Genomic DNA, 26,085 nt, shown 5'->3' with positions numbered 1-26,085 from the left:
CTAAAGTCCCTTCTTCCTCCCTGGTCTTATTTTCCTCTCTAGAGATAACCGCTATGATGAAACTGGTGTGTATGCTTCACATGCCTATTTTTATACTTTTAGTATATGTGTACATGCCTGTCAACAACACATGACATTGTTCTGTTCTTAAAGCTTTTATCCAAGCAGGATCATATTGTATGAATTATTTTTACTTAGGAGTGTTTTTATTTTTCCTTAGGAGCATTTTTTGATAAGTTTTTCAATATTTTACATGAAAAGCAGTGTGATGAGCAGATCCATTCATTTAATGGACACGGTTCTCAATCAAGTGTGCAAGCAGACTTCTAGATACATCTTAAGACTTGTGTGTTTAAGCAGTTTTCCCTCCCTTATTTCTAGTTGTTTATTCTCATAACAATGCTTTTTTTAAAATTAGAGGATAATTACAATATTGTGATGGTTTTTGCCATATATCAACATGAATCAGCATTAGGTATTTAAGCAGTTTTTTGGATGCATGTATAAATTATTTTGTCACTGTTTCTTCTACCTCTCAACGTATTTCTAATATTTATTGACACTGAAGCATACTAATACAGATCAATTATTTTAATGACTATACTGTAGCGAATATATTGATATACTACAGTTTATCCATTCCCCTAAGTTGTTTTCAATTGTTCCTAATGATGACAATAAACATCTTTCTAAGTGTTTTCTTGGGCCCAAGAGTTTCTTTAAAGTGTACCCGAATTGTTGGGTCATATATGTGTGAATTCAACTTTGCTAGATATGACCAAAACTGCTTTCCAATTTTATACTCTGTTCCTGCATGCCAAACAATGTATCAAATGCATAAAAAGTACTCACTTTTCTGCACCCTCACCATCCCCAGACTTTAAAATTTTGCATCTGATGATTTTTTTTTGGCTGTGCCAAGTCTTAGTTGTGGCATGTGGGATCTAGTTCCCTGACCAGGGAGCAAACTTGGGTCCCCTGCATTGGGAACTCGGAGTCTTAGTCACTGGGCCACCAGAGAAGTCCATGATGATTGTTGAATAATACCTCATCATTTTGCTTTTCCCTATTTCCTAACATAATTATATATCTTTTCATATATTTATTGACCAAATGGTTTTCTATTCTGTGAATTCCTATTCATATTCTTTGACCATTTTTCTATTGTCTCTATTGGATTTCTCTCCCTCTCTGTGTATTCATATTCTGGATTCTAATCCCTTGTTGGTTATTAAATTTAGCTATTTCTGTCACTCATCACAAAATTTGTTCCCTATTCTTATTCATGAGAACTTTTTGAAAGTGTCACTTTTCTCTGAAAAAGCATGTCTTAAAGTGTGATTTCCATGTGACAGAATATTTAACTTTTACACCACTTCTACCCAAAGCTTGTTTCTTAATAACTGGCATTTATAGCATGTGTAACATGGAGGCCCTTAATGCAGGGAGATCATGTTTAGCTTAAGCTAAAAATCCAGGCAGAGAGAAGCAGCCCAGCATTGAAAGAACAATGTGATCACTTAACTCCAGCTCAGAAACATCGAAACAGAACTCCACTATGATGGATATAGGTGACATGTCCAGCCTTGCTCAGCTGGACAGTTGTCTATAGAGATTTTCTTTAGACATTGCTGAGACTTTAATAAGAGGCAGGTATTGGAGGAAGGGGGCGAGATGGAGGTAGAAAAGGACAGAGAGATGGAATGGGAAAGAAATGGAGAGGGTGGCAGAAAGAAGGGGGCACACAAAGATGGGGTGAACACAGGAAGACAAAGAAAGGAGAAATGTGGAGACAGTGGAGAGAAAACAGATTTGAAAGTGTACCAAAAGGAAATAAAGAAGGGTGAGCAGAAAAGAGTGATAGAATGAAGAATAGAGAATATCATACACAGCCAAAAAGCATTCACAGAAAGAAATGTGAAAGCAAACAAAGAGAGATTTACCACTGGAGGGTGGAGAGAAATGGGAATGTGGAGAACAGACTGTTCTACAGTCACTTGCTGAGAACAGACAAGCTGCCAGGGGACATCACAGGCATCTTTGCTCTCCTCCTGGCCATCCCTCCACTCTACAGAGACCCATCTACCTCCTACCTGACAACTCTGCTGCGTGCCCATCTGCATCTCCATACTCAAATTCCAGGGTGGGGCAGTCCACAGAGCCCTGCAATGGAGAAATCTTTGTGGTAACTTGGGAAAAGGGTTGACCAAAAGGAGCTTATACCCTCATTTCATCTTCTTCCTGTCTTGGAGGCCAAGGTTAGATCAAGAAGACAACTAGAAGAGTCCCATCTGGGCCTCTCAGTCAGGAAATACACCCCACCCCCACCCCAAGCCAAAGCTAGAAGCTCACTGCAGGGTTGGGCTGAAGATTCCTATGTAGAATCAGAAACTCTGGGCAAAGGCCCACGATCATGAACAGATATGAAAGCTACAATCTGTGCCCATATCTGATCTACATAAACACAGAACTGAAGAACATCTAGTTGATCTCTAGAAAGACAAGACAGAAGAAAACCAAAGAGGTAAACTGGATTCAGACTTCAGCTCTCTGTCATTAACCCATTGTATGATTTTTAAATCATGCTATGGATCACAGTTCCTCATATATAAAAAGAGGTCCTTCAGCTCCAATATTCTGCAATTTTAGGACTGTCAAATAAGGTAGCATTTCTACTTCAAACTGTATTAAAGGCTAGATTGCCTATGATGTTGTATGTATAAATCTATAATCCCATTTTAAAAGTATTTTTTAACATAATCCTCTCTCCTAATCTCTTTAAACATTTTGGGGTATTTCCTACCAATATATTAACAAACATGAATTTTTAAAATGTTGAATCTCAAAAAAATAAATAAATAAATAAAACAAAATGTTGAATCTCACCTCTTGTCACATACTGTTATATATTATGTGATCTTCAACAAGTTAGTTAAGCTCTTTGTGCCTCAGTGTGGTATAGAAGATATCCTTGATCCTTGCCCCCTCACCCCACTTCCTGGAACAGAGCTCCTAAAACCTTTGGAATTTTCTGAGTGATGGGAGTGTCTGTTATTCATCCCTGTCAACCATACTTGAGTTTATACTAACGAAGTGACTCACAGTGAGAGTTTCAAAAAAGGGGCTCCAAAGAGGGGAAAAGACTGGAGACTGAGTTTAATCGAGTGGCCAGTGGTTTAACTAACCAGGTCTAGGTAACCAAACTCCATATAAAAACCCTGAAACAATGTGGTTTGGGCACACCAATGTGCTAGGAGGGTAATACACCAGAGAGGGCATGGAAATTTCGTACCACTCCACCTCCACACCTTGTCCTATGCCTCTCTTCATTAGGTTGCTCCTGAGTTGTACCCTTTATAATAAAATTGTAGGCATAAACATAGCACTTTTCTGAGTTCTGTGAGTTGCTTTAGCAACTTGAGAGGGACAGTCATGGTGACCCCTGAATTTGTAGTTGGTCAAGCAGAAGTGCAAGTAGTTTGGGGATCCCACTGTGGCTAGCATCTGACCCTTAACTTGTGGGCTCTGTGCTAACTACAGTTACTGTCAGAACTGAATTGGTATCAGGCAATTGTTGGAAAATGACATTCAGTTTTATCATCTGTAAAACAAGGATAATTCATCGGATCATTGTAAGAACTAAAATGAATTAATACAGGAAAAGCATTTAGCACACCAGCCAGCACCTGGTAGCACTATGTAGATGGTTGCTCTACTTAGAATTTTACTTATTCTGCTTATAATTTTAATATTATAAAGGCATTTTTCTCATATTATTATAACTTTCCCTCCCTTTAAACAGCAAAGTGAGGAGTTCCCTGATAGCCTGGTGGTTAGGATTTAGCACTTTCATTGTCACCATCCAGGTTCAATTCCTGGTCAGGGAACTGAGATCCTGCAAGCCGCGTGGCACGGCCAAAAATCAAAAAGAATTAATTAAAAACAAATAAATCAGCAGTTAAGTGGACAAATTTCTACTGGCTTACTTAATTCTCTATTGTTGAACTTTTGTTTTTATTTTTTCTTTACATGTGGCTGTAATACATGCATACATTTTTTCATATTTATGATCTTCTCTAAGGACAGATTCTTATAAAGGGAATTAATGTATCAAAACTTCTTAATATTTATATGGCTCTTTGTACATGTCAAGTTGTTTGCCAAAACCACTTTGTCAACTTACACTTCCAATAAGGCGATTTGGGTTTGAATCTGCTATAGCAAAGAGTTCCAAACTTCTGGATTACAGAGACCAATAAGAAAAAAAAAATGGTGGATGGTGAGAAATGACATAAGATTTTTGATGCTTTATCTTGCTGAGCAGAAACTTTAAAAAATCTCTTAAAATACATATATGTATTTAAAAAAAAGTTTAATATGCCAAAAATAGAAAGGTCAAAATATCAGCACGAGTCATTAAAAGCAGTATTTTTGAAGCTTTTTTGACTGCAAGTCAAAGCATAAGTAAACTTTACGTCATATCCCAACACACACAAAACTGGAACAAAAGATTAACAAAATATTTACCACTATTATATGTGATACACTAGTATTTCCTATTTATCTATTTCTTAAAAAAAAATTGGTCTGAACTCACAGGTTACACCCTACAGTTTGAAAAAAAACATAGTTTTAAATTACATACATCCTTTAAATTTAATGTACTGAATTACATTTTATGGAAAACTTATTTCAGTGTCTTGAATTTTCCTCATTTTGCTACAAACCAGTTAAACTTTGCCAAGGTCTTTGGGACCCAATTAAACCAAGGAATCTGGTTGTAAGAGGTCTGAGGTGAATCCTTTGGTTAGGTTAAGAATCTTTTTATGAAGCAATCAATCATTCTCTAGCTTCCTTTTAAGGTTAGGATATCTATACACTAAGCCACTGGGAAAGCGTAGGTCAACGGTGCCCCTATAACACAGTGATGTATGAGGCTCTCTTGCACCAACAGTAATTCTCTTCAGGTAATTCTTAAAGCTCCAGAGAGGAAAGAAAATCATCTCCCCCAGGACTGTCTTCTACAGGTATTCGAACAGAGGGAAGGAAGGAGAAGAAGATGGTCATCTTTCTGAGAGTCAAGCAGAGTGTGGTACCCAGGTTTTGTGGCGACAGGGGATATACTGACAGGTAAACGCGGCTCTCCTGCTGCAGTGGGAGGCAAAGGAAAGCTCATATTTCTGGTCAGCCTTTGGGCAGGCAATGAGCTAGGATGGAGAGGATCACTGCAGTTGTTGACCACCACATGAAAAGTGCACCCGCAGGCAATCAGGAGGCAAACGGCGGTGCAGGTGGAAAACTGAGTCTCTGGAAGTTAACACCCTGGCAAGAGTAAAGTACCATCAGAGCCTTTTCCGAAAGCAAGACTTGATAGGTAGGGAAGGGCCTCCTGGTTCAAGAGGAGTTTTAATTCACCATAGAACACATCATTCTGAAATTGTTTTACTCACTCCCACATTGTCTGTCTCCCTACCTCCACAAGAAATGTTAGCTCCACAGAGCAAAGACCTTGTCTTGGTTACTGCTGTACCCCTAGCACCTAAAACGGTGCCAGGCATATAGAGAGGACTCAATAATTGTTGAATTAATAAAAGACTCCCCTCCCCTCCTAAAAAGCCATTTGAACAAGAACAAGGTCTCTTTAGGGGAAAGAGGCACAGGGTGCCCTAAAGACCAGATTCATACTGAGGCAGGGAGGGAGACAACATGATGCATAAAACCTTGATCTAGTATGGCAGGATGGCTGAGCTCTGCCTCTGAAAGGAGGTGTGACTTCGGGCCAGTCTTTCTACCAATTCCACTTCTCTCTTCTAAAAAATGGATACTTGTCAGTATCAAAATAGAAAGCATTTGTGAAATCCTGTTGGAACTGAAATATAATTCAAATGGTAAACCGTGGCCTGGGATGCCTATGACCTGGCTTCTAGTACCAGTTCTGTCCCTTGATGATGAAAACATAGTACTAAGAGCTACTATGTACTAACCAACTACAATCACTGTGCTGCACTAAATTAAACATTTCACATCCATTTATCTCATTTTGACTTTATAACAACTTTCTGAGGTAGGTAGTATTAACCTCATTTTACAGACGAGGAAACTGGAGCTCAGAGGTTGGCAATTTGACAGAAGTCAAACGGAGAGAAGACGGCAGGGCTGGGATTCAAAACCTCAAAAACCTGGTCTGACTGACCCCAAACCTGGTACTCCTGGCCACTGTGCTGGATGTATGATCCTGGGCAAGCTACTACTGTCTCCCACTTCTGTAAAAGCCAAGGCTGAAACCAGGTGATCTCTACAGACCCTTTCACGTCTGACATCTTGTGGTCTGTTCTGATTCCCGGCTCAGATCCAGTTCTACTCTTGGCTACTTGATGGAAACTGGCTAGATGAAGGCGGTTGGAGAGGTGATGTTAATTCACTCATTTCATCCTCCTAATTAGGATTTAAGAACAGAGAACATTCACACTCCTATCTGTGGGTCTGTATCCTGGGGTCGATCCACCCACTCGCTCCGGAACTGGCCCGCCTGACTCCTGTCTCATTGTAACCCTTACGAGGGAGAGGTCCTGATCCCATGCAAAGCGCTCCCTCCAGGGCCAGCCAGCACACGGGGGTAACAGGAAGGGCCGAAGTCCCGCGGCTCCTCTGATCGACGCGGGGAGCCTCGGAGTGGGAGGGCGGCGGCCCCCCAACGCCGGCCCCTCTTCGGGGCCGGGGGGCCTCTTCTGCGGCGGGGATCGGGGCTCCCACCCCTCAGGCCAGTCCCTTCACCACTCCGCGCCTGTTTCCTCCGCTGTAAAGCGGCCTGACGAATTCCCACTTCAGGGGGCTACAGCGATGAAGCGAGATAAATATCTGAAAGTATCTGGGACACTGGTTATCACGCTCTACCTTCGCGCCCCCAAAGGGAAGGCTAGAGGGCTGGGAAGCCCCCGACCCGCAGCAGGAGGCCGGCGGAAAGGGTCAGGGTCTGCAAAGCCCGGAGTTCAGGCTGCGGCTGGCCCCGCAGGTGCCCGCTTTGAGGGGCGGCTCAGGGCGCGCCAGGGGCTCGGGGCGGCGGAGGGGGACGCGGCCGAAGCACCTCAGCCGCCGCTTCCCGCCCCGGGTGTCTCCCGGCCCCAACTGAAAGCCCCCGGGGCTCCTCACCTCCGACTCCCGCCGTTGGCTTCTGAATGCTTCCCGGCCCTTAGGCGCCGCCGGCTTCCCTTTCCCGCTGCCGTTGCCGTTGCCATTGGTTGGCGGGCTCCCAGCCCCGGGCGCCGCGGGATCCTCCATGCCGCTCCAGTCAGCAGCTCCCCTTTGCCTCTCAGCTCTCTCTGCCCCGGGCGACCCCGCCGCCGCCGCGCGCTGGGAGCCCGGCCCCGCCCCCTCCACAACGATTGGCTGCGATCGTCATCCGCAGCCCCGCCCCATAGCACGATTGGCTGTTACACCTCGCCAAGCGGGACTTGGAGGTGGTGGGGGGCTCATTCAAGGGATTTTTCTCCCTCTCACCTTTTTTCCTCAGTTCTGCGGCGTTATTGGTAAGCCTGACACTCCTGGGTCTGTTCCCAGCTCCACCTCCCAAATCCTGGACCTTGAGCTTTAGCAGGTTAGCTCGACTTCTTACTCGGTGTCCCTCAGGCCCCACCCCCTTCCAAATAGAGACCTTTTCGGGGAGCTCTAGTCTCCGCCTCCTGCTCCACTGCAGTGTCAGTTTCCCCAGCATCACAGACCTCTGCTCCCCAAATCCTGGCTCCTGAATACGTCCCAAATCCCGCTTCAGTCTAAAGTGAGGGATGGCACCAGTAGTTGGTCAAGGATACTGCAGGAAATCAGGGACTCTCTCTCAGGCGAACTCATTCCACTTGGAGTGAGGGCTTGACTGGGAGACTGGGGGTTGAGGGATGGGGTGGGGCATTTTCACTTTACTGAAATTTCTGGTGCCTTACCGAGTTGTTCCTGGCCATCTGCCTTTCTCAGCTGAAAGGGGAGATATCTTTCTCCTGGTGCGAGCTAGGGAGTAAATGTTGATTGGAGAGCAAGCCCCTACCCCAACCTGTTCCCCAGTCCTTTCCTTCATTCTAGGATCCTTCCTAAGGGCTGTTACCTGGGGCAGATGAGGCTGTGTGGTTTGCCCACTCTAGAATTTACCTAAAAAGCATCTTATTGTAAATATGTATGCAACCTGGGATGGTGATAGAAGCCCCAAATGAGCGGCCAGAGGGGAATGGGTGGAATTGGGAGAGGGAGGTTGTTGAACTGCCGCTATGTTCCAGACATCGCACTTGACTCTTCCCAGATTTATCATCTCTCTCTGACAGGTTGTTTTCATTAATCCAATACTACTGATAAAGAAATAAGGACTCTCAGAGACTAATTACTTCTTGCTTGCAGCTCGCAAGCTCAGCTGCGAACTGAGCTTGTAAAGAATCCACCTGCAATGCAGGAGACCCTGGTTCGATCCCTGGGTCAGGAAGATCCCGTGGAGAAGGGATAGTCTACCCACTCCAGTATTCTCGGGCTTCCCTGGTGGCTCAGATGGTAAAGAATCCACCTGCAGGGACTTCCCTGGTGGTCCAGTGGCTAAGACTCTGTGCTCCCAATGCAGGGGGCCCAGGTTCAATACCTGGTCAGGGAACTAGATCCCATGTGCTGCAACTAAGGCCTGGCACAGTCAAATAAGTAAGTAAAAATAAATATTATTTTAAAAGAAAAAGAATCCATCTGCAATGCAGGAGACCTGGGTTTGATCCTTGGGTTGGGAAGATGCCCGGGAGGAGGGCATGGCAACCCACACCAGTATTCTTGCCTGGAGAATCCTCATGGACACAGGAGCCTGGTGGGCTACAGTCCATGGGGTCACAAAGAGTTGGCCACGACTGAGAGACTAAGCACAATGCAGTTCCCAAGGTATCATATTCTATCTTGTTTCGGTGTGTCTCACTGGAGGAAACTGCTCTTCTCTTGGCTAGCTTCTTCCTTAAAAATTCTATTTAGTCATCACCTCCTCTTCCAGAGAATCTATCTTTTGACCCTCCTCAACCCACTCAGGTTGTGCTAGTGTCAGTCAAGTCTGGCTGGGTCCACAATCCTCATATTTTCTACTATATCCCCAAAGTAAGGGGCCGAAAGGAATTATCCCCCTTGTTGCATCATTTCTCTCCCTCACACTTTCTTCTGCTAATTAGTAAGTGACAGATCCAGGCAGAGTTGAGTGAGAGCACTCCTTGGAGCTTTCTGGGTTTCTTTCTCTCCCTGGTCTCCAATACCTCCTTACTCTTTCCACTCATAATTTTCCTTTCCTCTCCCCACCTTCCACCCACCTCAACCTGGATATAAGCTCTTTGAGAGTAGCTTTTGTTCATCTGTGTTTCTTTGTTTCTGTGTTTAACACAGGCTTTCCTCTGTACTATCGACTGAACAATGTCTTGTTGTGGGGGGCTGCCCTGTGCGTTGTAGAATGCTTAGCACAATCCCTGGCCTCTCTTCATAAGATGCCAGCAGGACCCTCCCCCTACTTGTGACAACCAGAAATGTCTCCAAATACTGCAAGATGTCCCCTGAGGGGCAAAATCTGTGGTTGAGACCCACTGGTTTAAACAGAATTGAATTGATACAAATTTCCAAGAAAGTCTCTGGCTCAAGGCCTAAATTACTTGATTTTGGAAATTTTTTTTTTCAGGGTAAAATTTTGTTAAGCTCTTAAGATTCATACTCTGCTTTAAAATTCACAACCCACGCCTAGCTCATCACTGCTTCAGTGTGGTAGGCCTGCCACAGCACAACCCATTGAGGCTTCTTAATAAAAGAGTTAATTTTTCTACCTTCCCTTTCCTTGTACCTCTCCTCCTAAGCAGTCAGAGCTCTAGGATTGACAAGCTCAGAACTTCATATTCTTCTGAGTCTAGTCAATCAACAGGATCCCCAACAGTGATGGCAGACAGGAAGTGGCCCCTTTGGAGTCTTCGTTCCTTTTCTGACCTATCTTGAAGGCAAAGGGAGCAGAGTCATCTTCAACTGGGAGTAGAATTGAGGACAGTGGTCAGACCCTCTCTGGCATCTCTGTAAAGCCATTTGCTGAGCCTAGAGCTCCATCTGGCTTCACTTGGGGAGATGGGGTTTTAAAAAGTGGTGCTATGGAGATTACAAAGAATCAGCATGGGGAGAGACCTCACTCCAGTATCTTTTCTACACTGCACTCGAATGGGAGACAGTGAAGATCAGACATCTATCTGATCATTAGAGGCCCAGACTTTTAGAACTTATCATAAGGAGGAAGATATCTGGAAACAACTACTGGAAGAAGTAACAAGGAACCACAGATTAACTTAAAATTGAAACTGTAGGCCACCGAATTGGCACACACAGTTTCTTTTAGCTTATTTGTCAACAAAGGAGTGGTAGCCATCAACATCATTGATCACAGAGGTGCCCATAAATAAACCTTGGAGCTAATTAGGGGCTGGTGTACATCTTACAGAGATGGCTCCCATGCTGAGTTATTTTTAAAACTACATTACCACTTTCCTGTCCCAAAACTTAGGTATTGTGAGGCTGCTGGCAGAGGGCTAGAGAGAGGTATAAATAGGTATAGTTACAAGGACCAAACATGCCCATTTCCCCCATAAGCACTCCACTTTAATCCAGAGGTCAGATTTGTGATTAAATAGATAACACCCAGCACTGAAAAAGCTTAAAAATAACATTGCAGGAAGTCTTAAAATACCTAGCTTTGAGGATATCAGGCAGTCAGGATAAAAATAGGATAAAAATAGGATAGAATACCCTCTTCGCTCCACCAAGAACACATGTGGCTGTAATAAGGCAACTGAGGCTGAGGGGCCCTAGACTGAGACAAGGAATTGGTCTTTATACCAATTAGGTGTCTGAGTGTCTGCTGGATCTTTAAGCGGTATTTTAAAACTGAAATCAGGTCATTAAATCTTTAGGAGATAAACATTATCCATTTGACAAGCAAGAAAACTGAGGCTCTGAGTGGTCAAATAATTTGGCTAAGTCACACAACTTGTAAATGGTAGAGTTGGTCAAGTCAGCCTGACCCCAAGCTCTTTCCACAATACTACAAGATAGAGAAACTGCACTGCAGTGGGTAGCCTGGAAGGACCCTGTGAACCTGAAACTAAGACCGAGGCACTCAAGTTTCCATCTTTCACAAGAGGCAAACCTTGCTGCAGCAGAGCAAACCCTATAGCTGGCTCACAGTCTCCACTGCTAGCTGCTGCATCTGCTTTGAGAAAGGGTCAGCTTTGAGCCATTACCAATTACTTTACCACTACATCTAGTCAAGGAGAAGAAAGGAACATGGCGGAGAATTGTCTTTAAGGCAGGTTTTACCTGACTAAATCATAACCAGGGGATGAATTCAACTGCTTGTTCTTTCTCAACTCCCAGTAGAGTAGCAAGATAGTTTATCCAGCCCCATGGCCCTTAGTTTAGATACAGAGGTCACAGAGGCGTGAGATTCTGATAGGGAAGAAACCATCTTGCATACAGGATGTAGAACTAGTTTAGGTTGTCAAATAAAGTGGCTATCTTTAGTGGCTATTTCTCAAAATGAGAAAGAACAAGTAGCTGGACTGATCCTCTGGTTATGATTTAGTCAGGCAAAACCTGACTTAGAGGCAATTTTCTGCTAGATTCCTTTCTTCTCTTTGGTTAGAGGTAGCAGTCATCCTCGAGTCAGGGGCGTTTGGTCCCAAACCATAGGATGTTGCCTTTCTGTGCTCTCCAGCTAAGGGCAGCACAGGGAGGGCTTGGGGAACCAAGAACCAGGCTTTATTTAGTTTCTCTGCCTTAAGTCTGTATGTCTCAACTCCCCAGAGGGGTGGCTCCAAGAAAGCAGGTTCTTTATACACATAACAGGGTGGGCAGTGGGGGGAGGGTGACATTTATGATTGGAGTGATCCACCATGGGATAAGGGACTCAAGGCTAAGGCTGCCTATTGGTAACTGCTTCAGCTTTTCATATCCTTGCGCCACAGTGGGCTCTTTAGCCCGTTGCCCAGAAACGTCTCTCATCTCTGAATTCCTAGTTTACTGAAGCAAGGAATACTATCAGCACCAGAATCCATTTTAAGAATATTTTATTTATCTTTTGAGATTACATATTCATTATTGCTGATCTAATACAATCACTTAGACATAAAGATTTCCAAGAGCCTCTCAGAAATGGCAATCATTAGAGGTTTTATTTCCTTTCAGTAAGATGACAATGAGAACTAGATGATTATTTATATATATATATGTATGTATATATAGTTTAGAACTTGTCCACATATAATTTGCTGGTGTTGCCTATTTTTTTCTGTAATTTTCCTTTATTAAAAAAGCATAATGCAACAATGCATCTTGATTTCTTTTTTTTAAAACAATGACAAAGTTAATTTGGAGAAAACCACAGGAGCAGCAATTTCAAATCTGTTCGGAGAAAAGCCAAGCAGCAGAAAAGCTTCGTAGGAGCATGTGGCCATGGGGAGCCGTGCTCATATAGGAGGGGAGGATTAGGAGCCAGGAGGGCAGAGAGAAGGTAGACCAGATACCTTTTTTTTTAAATGAGAAAAAGAAAATATTTCTATTAAGAAAGCAAAAAAAAGAAAAAAAAAACATTGAAAATTAGCACAATTCATTGCAGAGAAAATGGTAAGACTTCACAGGCCAGAGCCACATATAAAGAGATCATTAATCTTCTTTCCCAGGCTTCCAGATGCCTAGAAATGCATTTAAGGTGAGAGCTTAAGATGCATCCAGATACCTAGGATGCATCTAAGTGAGGGAAGAAGACACTTTTGTTCTGATTACCTGGGCAGAAAGAATAATGACCGAATTCTAACACCAAAGTAGAACCCAAATACTCAGGAGGCCTGGACCTCCTTCTCATTAATGATTATGACACAGAGTCCCCAGAAAGAAAGGATGGTGATCACCTGAAACTCAGAGGCAAACACCTCACCATGGGCAGCAACATGGGCAACCTAATCTAGAAGCCCAATGTGGTTCCTTTTTCATGTGGAATGGTCTCTTCACCATGGCAAGGTGGAGTATGCGCTGACAGGATCAGCACATGCTTGTGGGTTCCACAGGCAGCTGCCAGGCTTTGCTGAGAAACAACAGGTTATGACTTTTGGCTTAGGAACATAATAGGCTAGGGTCCAGATATCTGCCTAATGGAATCATCTCTGGATAAAAGATGAGATGAAAAATCTCATCTTTTGAATCTTCTGCAATTAATTCAGTTACTTAATACAAAAGCCAGAACTGGGTAGGCAAAAGGAAGAACTGAATGGCCTAGTGGAATTTTCAACATTTATGATCTTCTCCATGAAAAAATATAGCCATGTATGTGGCATTTTTCCAGTACTTGCTAAGATATATGGCCTCTGAGGAACCAGATGCTATGGGTTGAGACTGTACTGTTTAATGAGGCAAACAGCCATTTAGCTAAGGTCCACCTTCCTACCTCCAAAAGGAAGGTCATTTCCAGACTAGCTCTGTGGCTATATGTGAAGACCAGGAGAAGTTAGAGAAGGTAGAAATTGGAGGGCAGAATTAGGTTGGGAAGGTTATGGTGATCCTGGGTGGTCTGGTGTTTCCTTGAGTCACCCTAGTCTTGAGACTTTGAGGCAGCCCAGGATAAGGGAAAAAACAGAAAAACAAACAAAGAAAACTGAGAGTGTTAAACAGGGTTGGCAGAGGGAAAAAGGACTGATTTCATTCCAGATACCAAGGGCCACTCCAGACTTTACCTCTTGGAACCAATCTGGTCCCAATGGAAACTTTCAGACTAACAGGTCAGTCTCCAAAAGGAATTCAGCTCTTAGGTGGGACACAACACTTCAGGCTGCTCATATTACATTTTTTTGTAATTTCGGAGTTTACTTAAGAAACTACCTCCAAAACACAGAATCCCAAGATAGAAAAGGGCAGAACATAAAGCTATATCCCAGCAGAAAAGAAAGACCACAGACCAAATTGCAGAGATATTAGATCTCAGTTTCATCAATGGCAATGGCCAAAGGGATGAATATTTGATGAGGTTCAAATTAGTCAACTGAGCTGTGATCACATGGATTCAGTTTACAGTGTCTTCCCTGGATAGCTTAGCCAGTTAAGCTTCAAAGCCCTTCCCAGGAGACAAATATATTCTGCTTCTTTAGGGTGCTGAGCTGTGGGCTGCATTTCTGAAGCCCTGCTCTCCCGGGTCCCTTGGAAAGTAAGCCACTTCCTGCTCAGCTTTAGAAGGAGTTTTAGGCAATCGAAGGAAGTTTCAGGAAGCAGTGTTTCACAACAAGCCTCCTTTTTTCTGAGATAGTGCCAATCTGGAGAGGGCCTCCTGGGAAACTATCCAGTTAAATGACAAGGAAGTAAAATTATGGGCCCCAGTGGGGCTGGCCCTCACTTCCTGAGCAGAGGCTAGGTGGGTTAGAAAGATGGCAAAACAAATATCTGACAAACATCAGAGCTGCTGAGGAAATAGTAGAGGCACACTCCTCTTGGAACCTGAAAGTGTTAAAATGGACATAAATATTCAAGGGGAAGAAAAGGAGTCCTGGGTAAGGAAGGAGACTCCGAGGAAGCACAGGCACAGCTGAGATCTCGGTGCAGTTTGCCAAAGACACAACACTCCTTCCTTCCCAGCCATTTTATAAAGAAGGCAGTGATAGAGAGGGTCAAGGCTGGGAACCCAGGCAGTGTTAACTCAATGGCTTCCTAAAGGCCTCACCTGGGGAAGGGCCAAAGCTGAGAAAGGCAGCTGCTAAAAATTTATTCCAGAAAACCCCAGAAAACAAGGAGTCTGGAATCCACAGACGAACTCCTGAGCCTGGACTAGAGAACGATGACCAGTGCTGAGGATTCTGAGTCAGTGGGGAATGATGCAAAAGATGCACCGGGAACCCCATTTCCTTCCTTCCTCAGCCTGTCCCCTGCGGCTCTCACAGCCCTTGGGACAGCAACCACACTCTGGGCCGAGGAGACAGGCACAGGATTCTAGATTTTAATAAATAAATAACCTAACATAGAGGGTGAGCACAGCGGGCAGCTTATTGGAGAAGCAGTTTGCTGGGTTCTTTCCAGTATAGGAGTTCTATTCCTTAAAACTTCCAGCTTGAGTTACAGGAACTTAATACCTACAGGGAAAAAGAAAGATGAGACTGATGTTATCAGCTTGTGGGGATGCTGGCACATGAAGAGACTGCCTGAAGGTATAACGAGGAGGCAGGCACTTTTCTGGCGTGTGTGGTGAGGGTAGATAAATGCAGTGCTTTTTCACATCAATGAAAAAGGCCAGCTTTTCTCTAGACAGGGGTAAACATCATATCAAGAAGATAAAATGACAAATCAAGAAAGGGAACATTATTTCATGTTTGGACATCACCTCAAAGAATCCTTTGGGGGTGGCAGTGGGGAGAGTGGGTTTATTTTTCTGAGTTCATGGAAACATGGTGATGGATGCCAAGACCAATTCCAGTGCAGGAAGCTCATGACTACCTAGGCTTCCCCATTTCTAGGGAGTTCAAGGTACCTGTAGTAATTGGGCTTGAAGGGCCCATTTTTGTTGAGCCCCAGATACTTGGCCTGTTCATCTGTCAGCTCAGTCAGGTGGGCATCAAAGGTGGGCAGATGTAGGCTGGCCACATACTCATCTGAAACAGATCACACAAGACCCGGTATAAGCATTCATGCCTCTTGTCTGGCTGTTCTCTCCAGCCTTAAAAAGAGAAAAGTGTCAGTCGCTCAGTCATATCTGGCTCTTTGCAACCCCATGGACTGTAGCCCGTCAGGTCCCTCTGTCCAGGGGATTCTCCAGGCAAGAACACTGAAGTGGACTGTCATTCCCTTCTCCAGGAGATCTTCCCAACCCAGGGATCAAATTTGGGCCTCCTGCATTGCAGGCAGATTCTTTACCATCTGAGCCAGAGAATGTCCCAAGACACCTTCTAATTCTTGGAGCTCAACTTTTGCTCACTGGACCCCAATTCTAAGGAATGGTTGCTTGAGCTTAAGCCCAGTGCTTTTCAAAGGCATAACATTTCTTCCTTACAAGCTATTTCAGCCTGGAACCTTTCCTTCTCCACAGAAAAGTGAGAGAGAAATGAAAGCGGCAAATCAGCCTGAGTATGCAAAAGAAAGGATGGGAGAGTTGAGGGACTAAAAAACAGGAAGCTCCGACGTTAGTTCTGCCCTAAACTTTATACTCTGGGTCACTTAGGAAAACTGACACCTGTGGAGCTCTGAAAAGAGTGACTGAGGATCCTACACTATTGGCTTTGCTTTCAGTCCCCCTGGTTCTTAGGGGTTTCTATTTATATTCTCTTACCTAAATACATATTACTTTTTCAGAATTTTGTGTCACTTCCTATGTATTGGTTTGGTCTCCCTAGCTTCATTAAACATTCAGTTATGGACTATTAGACTTTTTTATATTCATCCAAAGTATCTATTAAAGGGAGAATATATCAACTGCTCACAGTTGCTGTGCATCTAATGCTAAAGCAAAACAAAACCAGAAGCTGATTTACTCTACTCCCCCGATCTTTGGTCTGGGAGTTTATAAACATACTCTATCAGTTCAGGCGCTTGAGGCAGTATTCTTTAAAAATTGAAGGCAGTTTAATGCTTCTCTTATACGAAACAGCCACATAATTAAACTCTTAACAGAAGGTGTCCAGAGTCTTTCCTTTGGCCTGAAATAACAGGGTCAGAGTTAGGAGGTGGGAGTAGAAAAGTTTGGTAGGGGCTATTCAGCAGCCTAGAACTGGAGTAAGTCAGATGTCACAAGATTTTCCTCTCTCTTGGGGGGAAGATTTTTTTTTTTCCTTTGAGATTCTTTTCTTGTATAATAGACACTTTGGGAAAGTCCTGAAAATTCAGACAGATAAACTAAATCACAGCAAAATGTCCTGACTTCATCAGGGCAACCTATTTGGAAAATGTGATAAATCAACTGGGGATGGAGTTTAGCTCCTACTTCACAAGATGAAAATATTCTTTTTTTATTCCTAAGAAATATAATGTCCCCCAACTTCACTTAGTCTCTGACTCTGAGTTACTTGGTAAGGAAGAGGATAAAAAGCTCATGCTTACCCATTTTCTTGGGCAACAGGTAGACATCTTGCTTATAGCGACCCTCAGGAGCATTGTAGAGCTCTATCAGGGCTAGAGCCTAGAAAAGCAGAGATGGATGCTGACAGGCCACTCACAGCAACCTACCCTGTATCAAGTGAAACCCTCATAGGCTAGGGCCCCTCTCCAGCCCACTGCTTCCCCACTCTGGAGACCTTACCTGAGTTGTAGCAGTGATTGAGAGCACAAATGTAGGCACTGTGGAGCAGCTTAGGTTCAGCAGACGGCCCTAGAGTGCAAGGGTTAACACACACAGAGGTTGGTTAGATGGAGTCTCTGAGTTGGCGCAATGTGAGAAGAACATGACTGCCGTTTTCCAAACACTTCTCAACTAAAATGCTGGACAAAAAGCAGTTGCTCAATCAGTGGAAATTAACTGATTGACCTTTGAGTGAAATGTTAAAAAGTTCCAGAAAATCTGATGAAGGTAACAAGATAAAAGATCTCTAGGTTTATGTAAAAAGGAATAGAAAAAAAAATAGAGGTGGTTACTTGACACAGGCTTATGCCATGGAAGGGTATATTTCCCTTGAATTTTTACTTTCTATTACAGAATATCTTCCTTCTGGGGCATTGCTATTCCTTTGAAAAAATGTCCTGAACAATGGTCTGGTCAAATTCAAGGGCAATCTCTCCAGGTTGTGATGGGAGATATTTTTTGCTTTAGGAAGCTGCGATAGTTTCTGTGCTTCTTCTTCAGCCTGGTTCTCCTGAATTCAAGGGCAGTCATGTATTTCCAGTGGGTGATTCAGAGAGTTAGAAGGACTAGAACCTTACCCCAATGCCATCCTTTACTACTTTATTTCCTAGGAAGCTTGACCATAGTTTTTTGCTCAACCATAGTAGCCAAAAACAACTGTGGTGCTAGCTTTTGTCACCAAAATTACTAGACGGAACCTCTCAGGGCAACTAGAAATAAGTCACCAGACAGTGGGCTGACTTTAAAGCAGTCAGTGAATACTTAACAATGCTCATCCTCTCCCTGTACATCCTCTTGTATATACTTTATAGATGCCCTAAAGTATTTGAGAAGGTGAGAAAAGGTGAAGAGAATAGGCAGAATACTCAAAAATTTAAAGGTCCTTAGGTGAATACAGCATATATTTCACATTTTTATATTGTTTCTTTAATTAAGAAATAAGACTGAAGATCAAAACTAAGGAAAGTATTAGTATTCTCCTTGTAACTTTGGTATCTTTCCCTGAAGAAGAGAAAAGTGTCAAGGTAAAAACAGGGGGCATTGTTACAGCTGTCAAAAATCTAGGATAGGGAAGAGAAACTGTCAAGAAAGGAAACGTGGCCAAACACTGACATGGAAGTCTAAGTGGAAAGAAAAGGCAGGACTTCCCTGGTGGCCCAACGGTTAAGACTACACTTCCAACGCAAGGGTTGCAGGTTTGATCCCTAGCTGGGGAACTAAGATCCCACATGCCATGAGGTGTGGCCAGAAAAAAAAATGGAATCGAAGTCAAGAGGAAGGCTGAACTAGAAGTCATGAGAGTGAAAGTGAAAGTCACTCAGTCATGTCCAACTCTTTGCGACTCCATGGACTACATAGTCCATGGAATTCTCCAGACCAGAATACTGGAATTGGTAGTCTTTCCCTTCTTCGAGGGATCTTCCCAACCCAGGGATCAAACTCAGGTATTCAGCATTGTGGGTGGATTCTTTACCAGCTGAGCCACCAGGGAAGCCCAGAAGAAGTCATAGCGAACGATCAATCACACAACCAGTACATAATTGACTGGCTCAACTTAGGGGAATGGACACTCAGAAACAAGGGATCTATTAGCAAAGACATGACCTTCCCTGAGTTTGCCTAAGACTGTCTTAGTTACAGTCAGGAATATCTACTTTGTGCCTACTGATTAAACTATCCCACAAATGACATTATCTCCTTGTAAGCATCACTCAAAGTGTCAATGGTTCTACCCGTTAATTCCTTCTACAGTAATGTCATTGTCTGACTCAACCTGTAGAGTGACATGGAGAGACAGCATAATTGGTGAAAAGTGGGGAACCAAAATAGTTTTCTTAATTGCTGAACGAAAAAACCTTTCACAATTAGATATAAAATCCATTCGGTAAAGTAGTTAAGCCTCTTCTTAAGAGGAGTTGAAAGTGTGAGAGAACGTGAGGGGGAGGAGACCTGGTACTGCAGTTTCTCCTGCCAGGGGTGAATCTCTCCACCAGCCACAGATCTTACCTCTGCCAACAATACTATCCTCTTGCTGTCAGGCCATATTACATGGTCAACTTGGGATCTCACTCGCTCCCACGTCAGTTCTGGTGTCCGCAGACTCGCCTGGAACACATACAGCAAGCACATCATTAGCTGTGCCATGTCCCACTTTTTGAATGGAAAGATGTTGAAGGGAGTCATTTCAAATAGCAAGTTGAAAGAAGCAACCAACATGCCAGATGGAGAATACCTGTCCTGGGTTGTTTAGGACTGTTCCATTTCAGGGGACTTAATCTTAGGCCCAGCCAAGGGAGGGATCACTCAGGATGTCATTCCACAACATATACTGTGCACCAACTCTCTGCTAAGCACAGTAAAAGGTGCTATGGAAAATACAAAAGAAACCAAAGACATGGTTTCTGCCTTCATCAAGCTTGTGCTTTGGTTTGGGACACAAAACAAAACATTTGTGAGGGGATAAAAGCCTTTAATACTTATGAAGCAGCATGCAAACAGTGCAAATTAATACAGTGCAAACTGAACACGTAAGTGCTGAAGAAACAGGAAAAGGAGGGTCAGAGCTGAGTGAGATTAGTTAGAGAAGGCTGAATGCCCTACACAGAGCATGCGGGGGCCCAGGGTTCTGCCCTCATGTTCCAATGTCCCAGGTTCCACCTTCTCAATGAGGGTGGTTCACCCTAAGGTTACAGAAGCTTTGTGACCTAGGTGCAAATGTGAGGTAGCCTTTAGAGCAATGCTTCATGGTAGAATAAAGCTCCCAATGGCTCACCCTCCTTCCATTTCTGTATAGTGTATATTCCGAGGACAAGAGAAGAAATGTTAAGTTTATTAACAGCAGCAATCAAATAACAGTCACAGGGTTTAGACTTAAGACCACAACTTCCTTCTTCCAAGAGGCAATGCCTAAAATAGAAAGGGAGTCTGTACTCTTAAGACTACCCACTGGCTCAAGTGGTAACACTGAGAAATTCTGCCAAATAGTAGGTTTCAGACAAATAAAGAGAAACACTTTAGTTATACAACATTCATTTACTAGAATGTATACTATATTCTAGGCATTTCAGCAAAGAACACTATTATAGATAAAACTGTGGACTCCCCTACTGGAGCTGTTTATTGACAGAGACTGTATCTTTTCTTTACTAATCTAGTGGGAAAGAAAGACATATAATTATATTCAGTATATTTAGGACTTTATTAACGGTCTGGACCATTTCTTTATTAGGTAAATGGGAAATATAAAATCTGTTGAGATGTCAAGTTTCATAAATTAATTCAACTTTTCTAGAGGGCAATTTGGCAGTAGCTAACAAAATTATTTATTTACCTAATCTTTGCCCAATCAAATTCACTTCTGGTTTCTATCTTATAGAAATACTTGTTCAAGTTCAGAAATATAAGTGCCCAAGAATGTTTAGCTCAACATCACTTATAATAGCAAAAAATGTATATCAACATGGGAATGGCTAAGTAAATCAGGATAATTCCATACAATGGAATATAATGTAATTCTTAAAAAAAATTAGTAGATCTGTATTTGTTAACAAGAACACTATACGTTATTGTTAAGTGAAAAAAATCTAGTTGTAGAAATAATATACTATAATCTCAATTTTGTAAATTTTTTACTTCTTTAAAATATATTTATCAATATATTGCTTGAATTTTAAATTAAGCAAGCATAGAATTTTAAAGAGAAATTTTATAAATAAACACTGTAAATAGAATTTAAAAAGAATTTTAATAAATAGGCCATTTTGGGAAGTGAAGGATATACAAAGTAATTCCTTAGCTTTCAGAAATATTACCATGGAGGACAATAACCATATAGAGACAAGAGATACTCCTTGGTAACACTGGCAACTTTTTCATTGAGATAATGGGACTTAAGGTATTTCAAGTTCTTAGTGTTTTATATTCCTAATCTTCCACGGGACAAGCAATCCTTGTGAGTGGAAGTAAAGAGCCAACACAATGACGATAAGAGTCTCTTGTTTTAGGAAGTATTCCCTGAAAAAAAAGATATGGTGGAATTAAGAAAAGGGAACTTCTTAGGAACATCATAAAATGATCAATGTTTAGTAGAGGCGACTTATGACAGAACTGGGATGGCTATGATGCAAGCAAAAGACCTGAGGGTTTCAAATGGTGTTTGAAGAGAAACTTGGTTAAGTGACCCCTGGCACTGCCCAGGCGACTCCAATAATCTACTGAAGTCTATTTGCCGTTCACACTCCTTGAGAGAAGCATTTCCTATGGCTAGCAATTTTACAAGAATTTCGCTTAAAGACATCCAATGCCTTTTCTGTGAATTTATAGTCACTAAGCAATCTACCAGGAAAAAGACTCCCTATGCTCACTCCCTTCCCGAACTAGGTGTACATCCCACTGTAAAGCCAAGAACAACTGTGGTTCTAGTCCTGTGAAGCATGGAGTTGGTAGCAAGTCTCAGGTGGTAATTCTTTGGCTGGCAAAAACTTTCAAAGCATGTGCACATAATGGTTTAGCTACTTGAACTGTGAAGCTTACAATCATACAGGCTGTCTGTGTGACACATACGGGTAAGCAGGTCTCTTTTCAAGAGAAAGGAAGTATGTGAAAGAAAGACTTGGCCAAAAGGCAGCCGAGAGCACAATCTCCATCACAGGTTCCCTGAGTATTCATGGTCTTATTTTTCAGAAAATAACATAGGTTTCCCACTCTTTCCATGAGCGATTCCATCTTAAAAATGCAGCAGTCAATGTTTCAAGGTTAGGTTAACTGTAAATTCTTTCACACAAAAAAAGACCCTTACATTTTTTATCACTAAAAAATCTGGATAAAAATTTACCAAGCCACTCTCCTTTGCAGTTTTGCTGAGTTAACTTACAGTGATTCTCCTCTCTTTTTATCACACTCTGCATCCAGTCCATGTAGCAAATCCCATTGCTACACAATATATCACTTCTTCACAATATACTGCTACCTTCACATCACTTCTAACCACCTCCATTGTTTATCCATCTAACCCAAGCTACTACCTTCTGTTGCTGGAAATACTGAAAAGAGTTTTCTATCGTCCCTCTCACTACTCAAGCTCCATAAGTGTTTTCGTCATATAACAGCCAGGGTACTCTTTTAAAACATAAGTCAGATTTCATCAGTCATCCGCTCAAAACCTTCCAATGGCTTCTCTTGTACAAAGAATAAAATCTAAAGTCTGAGCCATGGCTTATCTCCTCGCTGCCTGCCTCTTATCCTCATCCCCTTATCCATTCTGTTCTTGCCACAATGGCATCTTTTATGTTCCTCAAACACGCCAAGCACTCTTTTCTGGTCCTCAAACACATCAAACACGTTTCTACCTCATGGTCTTTACTCATTATCCTCGCTGAATAGTCATTCAAGTTTTGTGCAAATGTTATCTCCTCAAAGAGTCTTCTTTGATCGCCCTAACTAAACAGCATCCTCAATGCACTCATCTTTCTGTTTTACTTCAGTATTAGGCATTAACTGACATTAACTGTCTGTTTAGTCACTGTTTCCCACACCAGAATATAAGCCCTAAGAAAGCAAGCATATTGTTCACTGCTACTTCTTCAGCCAATTAGTACTAAGCACAGAGCAGAGCAAGAACTCAACACAAATTTACTAAGGAGTGAATGAACATTCTGGAATCTATGATTACTTGAGTTTGCTATTTCCTTAAATTTCATTTATGTGCCCAGTGACACTACCATTGAAGATAGAGTAAACTTTTCCAAAGTGATTCTAAACATCCCCCTTTCTGGATCATTTAGCCAAGTCATATATTTTCTGCTAAGAAAGCACAAAGACAGTTGAAAGATGATTCTTGGTAAGTATCAGTGGCAGATACTGGGGCCTACCTAGCAACACCTGCAAAAGTAGGTTTAGTCTCAGTGCAGCAGCTAGGGTGATCCTTTTAAAATTAAAAAAATTATCCTTTTAAAACAGAAGTCATAAATCCGACAGTGGTTCTCTACTCTCAGAACACATCAGGAACTCTCATATTGGCCTCTGAGGTCCTATAAGAACTGGCTCATCACATCTCTGACCTCATTTCCACTCTTCCCTGCCCCATGCTCTTCAGCTCCAGTCACACTGGCCTTATTGTTGATCCTCAGACTAGGCAACTCATGCCTTAGGGAATTTGCTCTGGCAGTTCCGTCCTCTGGAAATGTCCTTCACCCAAAAGTCAACATGGCTAATTCCTTCAGCTTTGCTCAACCATCATCTCTGTGATGAGGCTCACCTTGATCCCTCTGTTTAAAGTCACAGCCTAGCACTCTTGATTCCCCTTACCACGCTCTACTTTTTCTTTTTTTCCCCTGGGGCTTTCACATTCTATAAATTTTACTTCTTATGTTTATTGTCCTTCTTCTCACTAAAATACAAGCTCTTTGAGGACAGGAATCTTCTCCTGTTTTGTGCACTGATCTCAAATATCTAGAATAGCACCTGGCATAGAGCAATCACACAATAAATATTTATGATTGAGGGTAAAGAGTCTCTTGGCCTTTATTCTGAGAAATTACCATGTCTGGACTGCCTTTGGAGAAGAGATTACCAACACAATTTGATTAATATAAAAAGCATGAGGAGAGAATAGTGTAACACAGAAAAACAGGGAATTCCCTGGCGGTCCAGTGGTCAGGACTCGGTGTTTCACAGCTGGGGCCTGGCTTCAATCCCATAAGCTGCACCGCATGACCAAAGAAAGAAAACACAAGCCCAACCAACCAGAAAGAATACCCTAAACAAATAAACAAACAAATACAGAAAAACAAAGACAAAAACACTGGACAAGAAGTTAAAAAAAAACCTGGATTCTGGGCTCCAATTTCATTTTTGACGCAATGACTATGACTGAACAATACACTTAAGTCTTTAGTTTCCCATCTAAAAATTAAGAATAAGAATAATGCCTCGTGGGGTGGTAAGAGGATGAAATGAAATAAATTAAAAATATAAAAATTACATGACTACATTTGGAATTCTCTTTATTTTAGAGCTTCTTAAGGGTTTGGAAGGGAAAATTCCTCCCTTTTCCCTTACTCAGAAGGTTTCTCCTCAGGGCTCAAAGTATGATCACTTCCCTTTAAGCTTTTTCATCTGGGGGCTCTACAGGCAGATCAATCCAGAAAAAGATAATCATAGGCTAGACAGTTTAGAAATATTAATATCTTTGACCACTTAATAAAGGGGCAGTATCACACAAAAGTAAAACTTAACCAAAAACAAAAAAACCTCCAAACCAAAAAAACCCCCACAAACCTCAAAAATAAAAACTAAACAGGAGAAGGAAATGGCAACCCACTCCAGTGTTCTTGCCTGGAGAATCCCAGGGACGGGGGAGCCCGGTGGGCTGCCGTCTATGGGGTCGCACAGGGTCGGACACGACTGAAGCGACTTAGCAGCAAAGGGGTCAGACCGCATCTCCCCACCGGAGGTGTTTGCGGGATGCAGCCGCTTTCTTACGGTCCTCACCGCATAGTTTGCCTGGTGGTCAGATCCCAGTCTCCGCCTCCTGTGGAGAGGGTAAAGGTCCTGAGAGGCCGAGAGGAGAAGCCTGTATGGGCCCAAGAGCTGGGAGACAGAGCTCCCTGTGGGGCTTTGAGGGAGGTGTATCCAGTGCAGATGGCAGCTCAGAGAGGCTGGGTGCCCAGCAGCCCTGCAGGGCCCCAGGAGAGCCCCTGGGCCTGAAGGAGGGAGAAGGTATTGCTAGAACCTGGCGGGACCTCCTGCTCGAAATTCTGGCCGAGGGAGAGGGGAAGCAGGCCTGCAAAGCTGAGGCCCTGCAGTCAGGACAGAGCAGGTGAGTGCTTAGGGAGGGTAGGGACCATGAAGGGAGATAGGAAGGGGCCTAGGGGCAGTGAGGAGAGCAGAGGGGTGCCGCTGGGCAATGGACCAGGCCTGCTGTCCCACTTGGGACCGAGGGAGGCTGCAGCCTTTGGGTTTGTTTCCCTCCAGTCCTCAGCTGGATAGACAGACCCCCCCACTTTTGGTGCTTGGACAGGAGACCCCAGCAGGGAAGGTGAGGAGAGTTGTGATGAGTCAGCCAGGTTCCCTTGGTCATTCCTGTATTCTTTTAGTTTCGTTTTATTTTATTGAAGTATAGTTGATTTACAATGTGGTATTATTCTCTGCTGTACGGCAAAGTGACTCAGTTATACAAATACGTATGTATCTTTTTCATATTCTTTTCCATTATGGTTTATTACCGGGTATTAAATATAGCATTCTGCGTTACACAGTAAAAAAAAAAAACTAAACAAATTACTCATTATAAGCAAAATATCATGGTAAGACAAAGTAATGGAGTCACGCCACTCAAAAACCTCAAGGGTAGAAAGAGGCTCTGGTAGCTTGTTTTTTTCCCAGCTATTTTTAATAACAGAAGAATAGAACACAGAGTTAAAAAGAGAAACCATTTAAAATAGATGTCCAACAAGCTCCCAGTATATCCACTGATCCTTACCTGGCATGCTGAAGCTCAATCAGAGCAGCCCTCAGTGGAGATGAAAGCATGCTTTGCTTGAGCCATTTACCCAGAGAGAAATATAGCTGTGCCAGAAAAGTGCCAGAAAAATTTAAAACCAGAGGCAAAGTCACACTGAGAGATACTTTGGTGAGTCTGAAAAGAAATAAATAGCACTTCTATTAACTATCACTTGGGCAACTTGGTAGGACCAAGTGTTCTGTTGGATTGGAAAATTTTTGATGACTATAATAAAATTAGAGAATCAAGGTGATAG

At 42.8% G+C, this 26,085-nt stretch overlaps 2 protein-coding genes and 1 non-coding gene across 11 annotated transcripts in view; 1 reads left to right on the top strand and 2 right to left on the bottom strand.

The window, feature by feature from the left end:
- The window catches only part of STRIP2 (striatin interacting protein 2), a 46,072-nt gene extending 38,765 nt beyond the window's left edge, over positions 1-7,307 (bottom strand). For all 3 annotated transcript variants that reach the window (XM_065938885.1, XM_065938886.1, XM_065938887.1), the window contains exons 1-2: positions 7,150-7,307; positions 2,094-2,163 (exon numbers count right to left, since the gene is read on the bottom strand). In XM_065938885.1, the coding sequence (XP_065794957.1) occupies positions 2,094-2,163; positions 7,150-7,278 (199 nt within the window). In that variant the 5' untranslated portion in view covers positions 7,279-7,307. The remainder of the gene's footprint in view (positions 1-2,093; positions 2,164-7,149) is intronic.
- Positions 7,308-8,550: 1,243 nt separating this feature from the next.
- Positions 8,551-8,623, top strand: TRNAG-CCC (transfer RNA glycine (anticodon CCC)). Its single transcript has one exon. It is a non-coding gene; the product is annotated as a tRNA-Gly (tRNA).
- Positions 8,624-12,072: 3,449 nt separating this feature from the next.
- Positions 12,073-26,085, bottom strand: part of AHCYL2 (adenosylhomocysteinase like 2) — a 183,665-nt gene continuing 169,652 nt past the window's right edge. For all 7 annotated transcript variants that reach the window (XM_065938737.1, XM_065938738.1, XM_065938740.1 and 4 more), the window contains exons 13-17: positions 19,334-19,432; positions 17,288-17,356; positions 17,089-17,167; positions 15,527-15,647; positions 12,073-15,131 (exon numbers count right to left, since the gene is read on the bottom strand). In XM_065938737.1, the coding sequence (XP_065794809.1) occupies positions 15,125-15,131; positions 15,527-15,647; positions 17,089-17,167; positions 17,288-17,356; positions 19,334-19,432 (375 nt within the window). In that variant the 3' untranslated portion in view covers positions 12,073-15,124. The remainder of the gene's footprint in view (positions 15,132-15,526; positions 15,648-17,088; positions 17,168-17,287; positions 17,357-19,333; positions 19,433-26,085) is intronic.

This window comes from Muntiacus reevesi, chromosome 6 (assembly GCF_963930625.1).
Source record: "Muntiacus reevesi chromosome 6, mMunRee1.1, whole genome shotgun sequence".
NCBI classification, from domain to species: domain Eukaryota; kingdom Metazoa; phylum Chordata; class Mammalia; order Artiodactyla; family Cervidae; genus Muntiacus; species Muntiacus reevesi.
Note: the sequence above shows the minus strand (reverse complement) of the source record. Positions and strands in the feature narration are given on the sequence as shown.